This window comes from Mus pahari, chromosome 11 (assembly GCF_900095145.1).
Source record: "Mus pahari chromosome 11, PAHARI_EIJ_v1.1, whole genome shotgun sequence".
NCBI classification, from domain to species: domain Eukaryota; kingdom Metazoa; phylum Chordata; class Mammalia; order Rodentia; family Muridae; genus Mus; species Mus pahari.
The window spans coordinates 23469205-23483256 of NC_034600.1; the positions used below are offsets into that span (position 1 = coordinate 23469205).

Consider the following 14052-nt stretch of genomic DNA (forward strand, 5'->3'; position numbering starts at 1 on the left):
ATGTAACATATCGTTCATATATATATATTACAAATTATCTAGCACACTGCAAATCATCTTTATAAAAGCTATTCTAAGTTTCATGGTATAATAATTTTTTATGATTCCTCTACATATTCTTTCTAGTTATGACACTCCTCTTCATAAAGCCTTTCCCTCTGATCTACACACATCACCAGTTCAGGACTTAGCTCTGGCTCCAGGCAGCTTTGGGATTTAGGCAGGTCATGAGTGGAGCTTGCTGAACCTCAATGAAATGAAATTAATAAAACCACTCTTAGGATGATTTTTCGGGATTCATTGCATTCTGTATGTTAAGTGTCTCACTCAGAAAAGGTGCCTGTTATGGTTTGCATTTTCAGTGTCCCCAGAAATCTCCTGTTCTAGTTGATGGACTTGTGGAAGTGGGGTGGGGATAATTGAATCAAGAGGACTGAAACTAACTTTATCAATCTATTGCTAACTTCACAACTGAAGGAATATTAGAAGATGGTGCCTGATTGGGGGAGATGGATCATTTAGAGCCTAGCTTTGGAAAGGGATCTGCTTCCATTAAGTGTGTCTCATTGCTCTACCACATGTTCCCTGACTGGTTATCTCAGGACAAAGTAGTCAGCCAAATAGATCTCTCCAGCCTTCAGTTGATTGGCTCAAGTTTCTTATCACAGTCAGAAGAAATAACCCAGCACAGTACTTAGCAGATACCAGTTCCTAACCTTACTGCCTTGTAGCTTATAGAAAATATTAATATTAGGAACTGGGGGAGGAGCATATGTAAAGGCCCTGGGTTTGAGCCCTAGCACCATAAAAATAAACATTAATGGTATTTGATTTCTCTTCCTAGTACATAAACTTTTTGCCCTTTTTTTTTAAGATTTATTTTATTTATTTCATGTATGTGGGTACACTGTCACTGTCCTCAGACACACCAGAAGAGGGCATCAGATCCCTATTACAGATGGTTGTGAGCCATCATGTGGTTGCTGGGAATTGAACTCAGGACATCTGGAAGAGTAGTCAGTGCACTTAACTGCTGAGCCATCTCTCCAGGCCAGCTTTTTGCCTTTTAACATTAATGGGATCACAGTGAATAATAAGCTCATGATCTCACTTTTTACCTTAGTAATTCACTTTATTTTTCTTTTCACTTCTTGAATAGTAAGACATAAATGAATCTCTCTACGTAAATCAACGTGTACCCTCTCCTTTATTCTAGGTGACTAGAGACTACACTATTTGAGCCTCACCTCAAGTTACTTTTTTTCTACCCTCAACTTTCTCTGAGTTTTCATGTGTTAAATTACTTCACTGTAGCCTGCAGTGATCTCTAAGGAAGCGTGCTGTGTCTGTCTTTGGGGCATGGTTTTCCCTCTGTTGACACTCAGTGGAGGAGGCAGGCGCTATCATTGCCCCACCACAGATTATCGCCATATATGCGGCCGGGGCCTCTGCACATCTTCCTCTTCTGGTTTCATGCTTTCTGGCCATTGCTGAGGTCTGTCTCATTACCACCTCATCCCAGTAGGTAAAAGGACTTTTAAACCTTTATTGCCAGCCTAGAAGCTGAGAACTCTTTACAGAATGAGTGGTCTTTGGGTGTCCTAGAAATAAGATCATCCTAGTGACTCAACTTTGTATATCAGAAATTATGAAATACTGTATATTTTCCCTACTTGATCTATTAGAAACTAAATTACTATCTAGTAGCTACATGGAAGGCTGGTTCTACTAAATGGACTAATGATTTACACATTGTTTCTAAATGGAGTACCTACTTAAACATTGTTTCAAGATTGAGCATCTATTTACACACTGTTTCCCTTAATCCTCTTAATTCTAGTTAAGAAACAGAATACCAGCCATGTGCACACAATTCTTGACACAGAATTCATATAATTGCCCCTTTTCTTTCAAGTTCACACCAATGATTTATTTTGGGTTGGGTTGGGTTGGGTTGTTTTAAATAAACTAGAGTTTATTCAAATTTCACCAGGTCTCCCATTGCTGTTCTTTATTATTCTAGGATCTAATTTGGTATCAAATGGGTTGTTTCTCTTCATTTTCTCCCAACCTATTACAAGACTATTATTTAATTACAATTAATTGAGGTTCATTTTATTTTGAAAACTTGCCTGGAGAGTTACTATGACCAAGAAAATGTCCTAAATTAAAGAGCCAGAGTGACCTAAAGATAGAAAAGAGCTGTTCATTAAATGAAGCACTGGCTGTGATAACCTGGATAGGTCAATTGTGTTTAAGACTTATGCATAAGAACATCAATCAACAGTTATTTGAAAGCTGGGAAAGCACAAGGTACCAGGAAGACGTGAGAGCTACTGTGCTTTAGAGAAGTCATGGAAGGATTGTTTTGGAAGTAAGGGACTTGAGTTTGTTCAATCTTTTTTTTTTTTTTTTTTTTTTTTTTTTTTAAAGCTTTATTTATTTATTTATTATATGTAAGTACACTGTAGCTGTCTTCAGACACTCCAGAAGAGGGAGTCAGATCTCGTTACGGATGGTTATGAACCACCATGTGGTCACTGGGATTTGAACTCAGGACCTTTGGAAGAGCAGTCGGGTGCTCTTACCCACTGAGCCATCTCACCAGCCCGAGTTTGTTCAATCTTTAGACAGGATAAATTCCATACTAATTGAGTATGTAAAGGTTACTGGAAGGCACTACATTTTCTACAGGAACCTTTTTTTTAATTGGGAACATAAAAGTTGTTTAGCTGTGAGTGACTGTACATCAGACTCTGGATCCCGGAGAACATTTCAGGAAAAGGTAGTAGAGAAAGAAAATCCTCTGTAGACCATGGAACTCTTCCTCTTGGGAGCTCTGGGTTAGCACGTTAAGGTCAGGACTTCGCCGGTGATTTCTTATTCTTCTCCTGTGTGTACTAGGCATCAAACCCAGGACCTCAGGTATAGCAAGCACGTTCCTGTCCCTGTAGAGAGCACATTGCTCTCAGCTTTAGACCGTGTCAGTTCCTTAATCAGCATCCAGTCACCATAGACGATTTATGAACTAGATCGTCTTCTCCATGCCCCTTAAATCTTTCTTCCCTCTAGTTCCTGTTCTGTCCTTGAACACCACTGTATCCAGTCTTGTCTCTGAAGTTACCCTGATAACCTTTTGTGATAGCTCAGCTCATTTAACTTACTTCGGGCCCCGCTGTTTTGTTTTGTTTTTCCAGTGTAAGTCCAAATATATTTTTGCTCTATCCTAATTCTCTTACGTATGACAAAGAGTGAGAAAAGTAAAATAGAAATCAAGAAGAGAGGGAGAATGCCACCAGGAAAATGAATAGTCCCCATTAGTCGTTGATTAATCATTGTTACAACTACCAGTTCAAAGATGATTATGTAAGTAATCCTTTTAAAGCACCAGCTAAGAAGTTGACATTGAATTAGTAATTTCTGTTCTGTATCTAATCACTATAAAAGCCTGGCTGTATAAGTTTCTTCATTTATAAAGGGAACTGCCACTCCCCTCACCATCATATATGAGATCTGAAATTGATCTAGTCAGCATAATTAGTGAGTTTATTTAACATTTTCCTTGTCGAGTATTAGTTATATAAGTGGTAACAAGCTCATTTCCAAATACTCTCTCCTTTCCATATTGTTCAGAATATGACAGTTCTTTTTCCCACATACACTATCAATCTGAATGCTGCTTCAGGTATTCAAAATCACATGGATATTCTCTGTCTCATATTTAATCAGGACAGTATCCAAACTGACACAACTGTTCACTAAACTTCTACTTAGCCACTGTGTGGATTCTGCCATTAAACATCTGCACAGCCACTGTGTGGATTCTGCCATTAAACATCTGCACAGCCACTGTGTGGATTCTGCCATTAAATATCTACACAGCCACTATGTAAACTCTACCATTAAATACCTGCACAGCCACTGTGTGGATTCTGCTATTAAACATCTGCACAGCCACTGTGTGGATTCTACCATTAAATACCTGCACAGTCACTGTGTGGACTCTGCCATTAAACATCTACCTAGCCACTGTGTGGACTCTCCCATTAAATATCTGCACAGTCACCATGCGTACTCTCCCATTAAACAGCTGCACAGACACCGCGTGGACTCTGCCATTAATTTTACTGTGCTGCTTTGTCACCGTCACCACTTTGGTTGCTGCTGTTTGTCCACACACTTCAAAATAAGGGGGAGAACGAGTCCATTTCCCCGTGTGTCATGAGCTAGAACTCTGTGTTGCCCTACCCTGTGGTAGGTGTTAATACAGCGAGACGCACGTGAGCTAAGTGTTGACAAAGATTACCTGTGTAACCCTATTAAGCTTCCAGGGAGTCCCTCACTCTCCACCCTGACCTTCTCCCCACCACAGCATAGCAGCTACTGTTGAGGTTGTTTTCCACTATAGATACAGTGGAGTGTCACATATGGCTTTATGTTTTGATTTGCAAGTACTATTAGGGCATGAAATGTAGAATGAATGTTGGACACTGCCATACATTCCAAGTACTTTGAGTTGAAAGAATTAGTTTTCACAGCCTGGTCTACAAAGTGAATTATAGGACAGCCTGGGCTATGTGGAGAAACCTTGTCTTGAAAAACCAAAAAAAAAAGATTTTGTACTGGCTGATGCTAGTTTGGGTTATTTGACTAGTGTGAACAGACTTTTACAAAAACCATAATTCTTTTTGTATTTTTAACCTCAGGGAACCACCACAAGGAGCTCATTTTCTTGCCCAAAGTCTGGATGATGCCTTAAGACTTATTGAACAACCGGAATTAGCAAGTAAAGTAGACATGGTTTGGATAGTCGGAGGCAGTTCTGTGTACCAGGTAAGGAGTGTTATGTATAAATAGAAAGAATTGCCCTTCTCTGCTTCCCACCATGCACATAGGAAGCAGCACATTGTCTTTACTATAAACTACACAAGGGTCAAAGTGTATTATTTGACACTCATGCAAAATAAATATTAAGGTAAATATAAGATTTATAATTTATACCAGTTATACTTATAAATAGAAGATGTTTATATGTTAATGTATAAAACTTTGTATTACATTATGATGGTGCACCATATTTCATGTACCTTAGGCAGATTCACCCTCCCACCCACTCCCACCAGCTTTAATACCTTATTTTTAAGTCTATTTTTAAACTGGCAAATAATCAGAAAATCTGAAACATGTATTTGTGGAGTGGCTAAATTGAGATATATTACCTTCTTTTGTGATGAGAGAACTTAAAATCAACTCCCAGCAATTTGAAGAGCACAGTAAGACATTGTTCCTAACCACAGTCACCATGCAGTGCAGTAGAGCCCCAGACCTTATTCTTCCTGTGTAACTGGAATCTTGTGTTCTTTAGCCAAGCTCTTCCCACATGCTAGACATTTTCAGTTCAAAATACTAGTTATTTTCAGTTTAAGAATCAGTCTGCATAGTGCTTATCTTATATGGTACGGCTTTCGGCTCCCTGGCTATGCCCTGGTGTGCTGCTGTGCCTTTGCCTCCAGGATAAATGCCATGCTGAGAAGAGCACTCTGTCAGCACAGGCAGACAGGTGGAAACTTTACCTCTGCGACCTCTTTGCAGCCTCAGGGCAGCAGGGGATGGCATGGTTTCATATCGTAGTGGTAAATAACAGGCAAAGCAGAGAATACTCTTTTCCTGGTATCATTTGGTACCAAGTGACTTCCGGTTTGCTGGTTTGTTTGGCTATTCTTCGGAAAGGTTAACGTGGAAGAGAAATCAGTTCTACTCTTTTGGGGTATATATTACATGTATACACAGAAATGATTCAAGAAAGGAGCATTACAGATTCCTAAACTGACTATAAACTGTCTGTGTCTCACATCCCTCTAACATTGTCTCATATTAAGGTACATTTTGTAGACTTAGGACTAAATGCACTTGTGTAATTAGCTCCACAGTGAGAAAGTGGACCCTACAGGTAGCGGTCTCCCATGTTGTAGTGCTTTCAGCCTGTGCCCCCGTGCCAGCGTGGAAGTGGAGTATACCAGAGCTCACAGCACAGATGCTTTTGCTATAAGTAAGAAGCCTATGGCCGTCCGTGCCTGAAATGTTCACTCTATGTCCCTTGATGGAAGGCTTGCCCCGCTTTGATGGAGAGCTGCTGATGTAGCTACAGCTAGTCCTCATCAACTTTTCTGGTTTGGGCTACAGTGGAAACTAGAAGAATATTTATTTGATTGCAACAGTGATAATAAATGATTTAACATAAGCTAAAATACTGAAAAGAAAGTGTTCTATACTCGTAGTTGGAAGTTAACAACTTGAAATCTGCATGTATTTTTTTCCTCCTATATATGTTTGAGGATCAGTAGTTATCTGCTCTTAAGAATCATCGTTTCCAATAAAAATATAAGCTATTTCTTCCAAGGCCATTTTGTCGGTGGAGACTATCAAATTAACATCATAGACTGGTTAGAAAAGTTGTTAACCAGAACAGACTGAGCACCATCATTAACAACAAGAAGCAAGTTGAATGCCCTGCTTGTAGAGAAATGGGGGCAGTTTTAGGTAATGATAGAGTGAGAAAGGTTTACCAGTGGTGCTGGAGACATGGCTTTGCAGTTAAAGAGTTCTTGCTACACAATCATGAGGACCAGAATTCAGATCCCAGCACCCACATAACAAGCAGAGCGTCCTGTGAACTTCTACAGCTCTGAGTGATTCCATAGCCTCTTCCAGCATAGGCATACATAGGCGCATCTACTCACACAGACACACAAATATGTGAATAAATAATTTTAAAGAAATGGTATGCTGAGTGTTCCCATGGTGTTTTTAACAATGACAATCTCACAAAAGTTCTTTGATACTCGTGTACAGATGCAAACTTCTCTTTGGATTAGCAGCTAGGTAATAAGGGGTAAACCCTTATAAGAGCAGCCAAAGGAAAGCAGTGTGACTGAATGCTTAAACCTTAGAAAAAATATGTAATAAACTGGAGGCCAGGATGTAGTTTCACAGTTACTAATTGTGACTAGTGTTATTGTCAGTGTAACTGAGGCTTCAGAGTTGAGGGTTATAGTAAGTTTTAGGGGACTGGAGAGATGGCGCAGTGTTTAAAAGCACTGGCTGTTTTTCAAAGGACTTGAGCTCAAATCCCAACATCCACATCGGGTGGCTCACAGTCACCTCCAACTTCAGCTCCTCTGCCCTCCACAAATATCAGAACTCACATACACATACCCACACAAAAGCATATAACATATAGGCATCATTTTTAAAAATTTAAGCAAATCTTTTTTTCAAAATATTTATACGTAGTAAGACTGAACAACTGTAAATATGCATTTAATGCCTAGTACAAGCTTAACTAAAACAAGTATCTTCTAGTCGCTTTGCCTTTCATCACAGGTTAAGGAGAGTGATGCCTTGCGTTTTGTTTTAAAGGAAGCCATGAATCAACCAGGCCACCTCAGACTCTTTGTGACAAGGATCATGCAGGAATTTGAAAGTGACACATTTTTCCCAGAAATTGATTTGGGGAAATATAAACTTCTCCCAGAGTAAGTATACAATTATTAATTAGTGAGAAGCACTTTAAGGACTAATTACAGAAAGAAGGGGGAAGCAAGTAAGAACAAAGTACAATGACATATATGAATGAAAATTAACATGTCTCAGCAGAAGCCATAACTGAAATAAAATAAATTAGTAATAAAAAGAGGAAAAAGAATTACAAAGAAGAATAATTTTTAAGATTTGATTTGACGTAGCAATGTGTTATGTAGAAAGATACTTTTTAAATAATATTTTTATTTATTTGAAAATTTCATACAATGTATTTGGATCATATTCATCCTCTGCTCCACCTTCTTCCAGATGATGTTCTCTAAGAACAAAAACAAAAAAACCATGGAGTCCAGTTTGTACTGGCTGAACTCCCAAACATGGGGCCAGCCCTGGAGGATGGCTGGTAGACACAAGTTAGTTTTGAAGAAAACAGCTTCTCCTCACAGCACTGTCCATTGGCTAAGGGTGGGATTTGTCCCCACTCCTGTGCAGCTCTTGTGCATGCTGTCACAGTCACTGAGCCCTCATGTGCATCTGCCCTGTCCTATCTGTCAAACAGTGTTTCCTGGAAGTCACCCACCACCTCTGGCTCTACAGTCTTTTTCTCCCTTTTCTGTGTAGATCACTGAACCTTGAGGGAAGGAGCATGTGTGATACAGACATCACATTAGGGCTGAGAATGCCAAAGTCTTTTTTTCTCCATGGTGACCAGTTGTGGGCTTCTGTGTTAATTGTCATCAACTACACAAAGTAACTTCTCTGATGAGAGATGAGTATCTGTGGGTATAACAATGTGTTATTGAGAGTCATTTTATTGCTATGTTAATTTAGCAGAATGAGAGTAGGCTTTCCCCTAGGGCCCCTGACCTATCTAGCTTCAGTGTCTAGCCTTGCTGACAGTGTCAGGTATGGGTTGTGTCTCATGGAGTGATGGTTCAGAAAGAAGCAGCAGTCGGTTACTCCCATAACATTCATACCAGTGTTGAACCAGTGTGTCCTGCAGGCCGCTTGCTGTTACTGTAGCTCAGAGCTCAAGGATGGGTTTTTCTCTTTTCTGGTAGCACGTGTATCACCTTCCAGCACTGTGAATACTAGCCAATAGGAATGCATTAAATGAGTGCAGCTAGATTTTTCCATCTTCTCTGGCATAAGAATGTAGTGTCCTTTTTCACGTGATACATGTTTGTTTAATTTTTTATTCAGGAACTAAACTACATGGATGAGTTACAGGGCTTGCCAATTTCATTGTCTTTTAAAAAAACCCTTCAGCTTGTATTAGGTAGCACTTTCTTCCTAACTGAAGCATGCCCTCCTGGAGGAAGGAGAAAAGACTGAGGACTCAGGAAGCAAATTCAGTTTATAAGGTACAGGAAGCTCCTCGAGCTTAGGAGTATAAAGGCCTCCCAGAGGTTCTGTGAACGATGGCAGCTGCTGGGGAGAGGAGACTGATGAACTGACTGACTGCCTGGAGGGTGCTATGCATGCAGCTTTAGTGTTTTGTCACCTACTAGAGTGAGCTTTTCATAGCCGCCCTTCAGTCAAGTCACCCATTGTTTCGGGAAATATTTTAAAATGCACCATCCCGTGCTATCACTGTGGTCAGCAGTCCCAAATCCCAGTAACCCAGTAAAATCAAAACTAATAATTATAATTTATAAGTCAGATTTATATCAGTAAATTCTCGCCCCACAAAACGTCCACACAATTTACACAGAGCCAACTGATATTGATATATATAGTCCTGTAATTATCCATCCCTTATATGATATTCCTAGCTACCTGTGGTTATTTAAAGCCATGTGGAATATGGATCATCTTTCTCTTCTCCATCTTCCTTCCTTCCCTTCTGTCCTCTCTCCCATCTCTAAAAATCTTCACTCACCTTCCTTTTCTACAGCCCAATCACAGGCTTCTTGTTATATTAATATTTAAATTAAATGGAAAATTCTACTACAACCCATGCTCCTCTAAGGGACACAAATAAGCTTACTAGTTCACTAAGCTAGACTAGGGAGTTGCTCCTTTGGTCTGTTGCCAGTGCGAGATCTGAAATAGAGGTTTGTTTGTGTCCATACAAAGATAACATCATAAGAACTTTTAGAAATCTACTTTAACGGATTTGGAAATACTCAGGCTTTAATCATTTTAGTGGCATCTAGCAGCTGTCACTAGCTCAAATCAAGCCTGGCTTGGGCACTGTGAGAACTGTGTTGATTCTGCCTGCTGGTGCTGCTGCCTGCCCTGGAAGCAAGGCCTTTACAGTGAGGTGGGAGGGGGTGGCCAGTGACATGCATGGAACAATGCTATCTTCAGGGTACTATGGTCAGTGGGAGGGATCCTGCACTGAGGTCAAAAGTCAAGGAACAGCCACACAACTGCAGGAAGGGTGGCCCAGGAAGTGAACACAGTGGAGCCTGAGATAAGAATGAAGCTGGCCTGTTCTGTAAGCCAGGAGGAGGTCATGTGTCACACCAAGTCTTGCCTTAGAGGATTCTGAGGTAGGGACATTGTCTGAGCTTCTGTAGCAAGTGCGCTGGAGGGGAACCAGAGGAAATCTAGATATGGGTGAAGGTCACAGAGTCACAGGTTAAACTGGGCAGCATGGTGAACATGAAGAAGAAGGGCTACCCTTGTTATTCCATCAGGAAGCTCCCTGAACTGGAAACCTTGGAGCATTTTACTTTAAAAGTGCTTCAAACAGTTAGCTATAGCAAGTAAAAGAAAAAGTTAATTATAGCAACACTTTTGGACCAGTTCTTAACACATTTTTCCAAATAGTCCCAACTGTGTCCAGTAATTATCCTTTGAGTGAGAATTTGCTTTTTACACATCCCCTAAAGAAACATAACAATTTAGTCTAGATAGATGAATGGTCAAGCTTTGGAATAGCAGTCTTGACACTCTATAGGACCACATAAACTTTAAATTCAGTAATTCTGAAGTAAACAGAAGTTTTAAACCTAAAGTAACCATAACATTACAAGACATGTCAGCAGCTAAAGTCCAGGCTTTGCTTAGGCTCCTGAAGTGATGTCTTAAACTGAAAACACAGTTGGTTTTCTTCTAAAATGCTAATATGAACACCACACTCTGTATATTTTCTCTTCTACTTAAATTATGAATTCTCACATTGTGTGAATATAGATCTTGGCTCTCCCTTCTCATTTCTTCCTTTTTTCTTCCCCCTACTATCAATAAGAACAGACTGCTGTGTGATCAGCTTCATTTAAATACCTCTCTAATGCTTACCAGCTTTTTTTTTTATTTTATTTATTTAATTTTTTTGGTTTTTTCGAGACAGGGTTTCTCTGTATAGCCCTGGCTGTCCTGGAACTCACTCTGTACACCAGGCTGGCCTTGAACTCAGAAATCCACCTGTCTCTCTGCCTCCCAAGTGCTGGGATTAAAGGCATGTGCCACCACCGCCCGGCTACCAGCTTTTTTTTTAATTGGATATTTTCTTTATTTACATTTCAAATGTTATCCCCCTTCCCAGATTCTCCTCTGCAAATTCCCTATCCCATCCCCCCTTACCCTGCTTCTGGGAGGGTGCTCCCCAACCCACCCACCCACTCCCACCTCACTGCCCTAGCATTCCTCTACACTGGGGCATCAAGCCTTCACAGGACCAAGGGCCTCCCCTCACATTAATGCCAGATAAGGCCCCTTCGACTCCTTGAGTCATTCCCCTAACTCCTCCATTGGGGACCCTGTGCTCAGTCTGATGGTTGTTTGCAAGCATCCGCATCTGTATTGATTAGGATCTGGCAGAGCCTCTCAGGAGACGGCTGTATCAGGCTGTTATCAGCAAGTACTTCTTGGCATCACCAATAGTGTCTAGGTTTGGTGTCTGCATGTGAGATGGATCCTCAAGTGGGGCAGTCTCTGGATGGCCTTCCCTTCAGTCTCTGTTCCACTCTTTGTCCCTGTATTTCCTTTAGACAGGAGCAATTTTGGGTTAAATTTTGGAGATGGGTGGGTGGCCCTATCCCTTAACTGGAAGGCCATGCCTAGCCTCTGGATATGGTCTCAACAGGTTCTCCCTCCCCTTTGTTTCATCTAATGTCATCCCCTGGGTCCTGGGAGGCACTTGCTTTCCTGGCATCTGGGACTTTCTGGTTGCTACCCTCAGTTCCCCATCCCCCATTGCTACACGCCTCTGTTCAATTTCCTGACCCTCTGTACATCTCCTCCATCTCCTCCCATACCTGAATCTGCCCCTCTTTTCCTCCTCCCCCTTCTCTCTTCCTCCCAAGTTCCTGCCACCCTCTACTTTCCTTGATTATATTGTTCTCCCTTCTAAGTAGGACTGAAGAAAACACTCTTTGGTCTTCCTTCCTCTTGAGCTTCATGTGGTCCATGAGTTGTATAGTGGGTATTCCACACTCTTTGGTTAATATCCACTTATCAGTGAGTGCATACTATGTGTGCTCTGTTGTGACTGAATTACCTCACTCAGGATATTTTCTAGATCCAGACATTTGCCTGCAAATTTTCTGAAGTCATTGTTTTTAAATAGCTGAGTAGTACTCCATTGTATAAATGTACCACATTTTCTGTATCCATTCCTCTGTTGAGGGACATCTAGGTTATTTCTAGCCTCTAGCTATTATAAATATGGCTGCTATGAACATAGTAGAGCATGTATCCTTATTACATGTTGGAGCATCTTCTGGGTGTATGCCCAGGAGTGGTATAGCTGGGTCCTCAGGTAGAACTATATCCAATTTTCTGAGGAACCTCCAGACTGATTTTCAGAGTGGTTGTACCAGTATGAAATCCTGCCAGCAATGGATGAGTGTTCCTCTTTCTCGACATCCTCCCCAGCATCTGCTGTTACCTGAGTTTTTGATCTTAGCCATTCTGACTAGTGTGAGGTGGAATTTTGATTTGCATTTCCCTGATGACTAAGGATGTTGAACATTTCTTTAGGTGCTTCTCGACCATTCGAGTTTCCTCAGTTGAGAATTCTGTTTAGCTCTGTTCCCCATATTTTAGTAGGGTTATTTGGTTCTCTGGAGTCTAACCTGTTGAGTTCTTTGTGTATATTGGATATTATCCCTCTATCAGATTGATAAAGTTCTTTTCTCAACCTGTTGGTTGCTGTTTTGTCCTATTGACAGTGTCCTTTGCCTTACAGAAGCTTTACAATTGTATGAAGTCCCATTTGTCAATTCTTGATCTTAGAGCATAAGCCATTGGTGTTCTGTTCAGGAAATTTTCCTCTGTGCCCATGGTTCGAGGCTTTTCCCCACTTTCTCTTCTATTAGATTCAGTGTGTCTGGTTTTATGTGGAAGACCTTGATCCACTTGGACTTTAGCTTTGTACAGGGAAATAAGAATGGATCAATTTGCATTCTTCTACATGTTAACTGCCAGTTGAACCAGCACCATTTGGTGAAAATGCTGTCTTTTTTTCCACTGGATGGTTTTAGTTTCTTTGTCAATGGTCAAGTTACCATATGTAGCCAGTCTAGCAGGTTTCACCTGAAAGGGGGGCTGGAAATGAAAGGGGGGGGGGGTTACCTAGAGAAGAGAAGAGTGAAACCAAGTCAAGGTTCTAATCAAGGCTCCAAATTTAATATTCAGCACTGCATTTATATGGAGAAAGTCCATAGAGCTCATCCTATGTTTGCAAAGCAAGGTCAGTGCTGCAGTCTAATCTGAGTTCTTGTGGGAACGTGCAAGTACAGCCAAGGCAGATGACTCCACCTAGGTTGGTAAGATGCATTGTGGCAACTGCTTAAGGTCTGCTCAGCTTGCTCAAGGCTGGGAAGACCACAGGCATAGGTGTGTGTGCAATTCTGGGTCTTCATTACTATTCCATTGATCTACCTGCCTGTCACTGTACAAATACCATGCAGTTTTTATCACTTTTGCTCTGTAGTACATCTTGAAGTCAGGGATGGTGATTCACCCAGATATTCTTTTACTGTTGACAATAGTTTTTGCTATCCTGGGTTTTCCAAATTTGCAAATTGCTCTTTCTAACTCTGAAGAATTGAGTTGGAATTTTGATGGGGATTGCATTGATTGCTTTCAGCAAGATAGCCATTTTTACTATATTAATCGTGCCAATCCATGAGCATGGAAGATCTTTCTGTCTTCTGCAGTCTTTTTGATTTCTTTCTTCAGAGACTTGTCGTATAGATCTTTCACTTGTTTGGTTAGAGTCACACCAAGGTATTTTATATTGTTTGTGACTATTGTAAAGGATGTCATTTCCCTGATGTTTTTTCTCAGCCATTTATCCTTTGAGTATAGGAAGGCTACTGATTTGTTTGAGGTTTTGTTTTTTTGTTTTTTTGTTTTTTTGGTTTTTCGAGACAGGGTTTCTCTGTATAGCCCTGGCTGTCCTGGAACTCACTCTGTAGACCAGGTTGGCCTCAAACTCAGAAATCCACCTGCCTCTGCCTCCCCAGTGAGTTTTTTTTTTTTATTAGATATTTTCTTCATTTACGTTTCAAATGCTCTCCCCTTTCCTATTTTCCTCTCCTAAAGTCCCCTATA

General features: G+C 40.7%; 1 protein-coding gene across 1 annotated transcript in view; it reads left to right on the forward strand.

Moving 5' to 3' along the window:
* Positions 1–14052, forward strand: part of Dhfr (dihydrofolate reductase) — a 31459-nt gene that overhangs the window by 6637 nt on the left and 10770 nt on the right. The window contains exons 4-5 of the mRNA XM_021208445.1: positions 4707–4833; positions 7420–7535. Of these exons, the coding sequence (XP_021064104.1) occupies positions 4707–4833; positions 7420–7535 (243 nt within the window). The remainder of the gene's footprint in view (positions 1–4706; positions 4834–7419; positions 7536–14052) is intronic.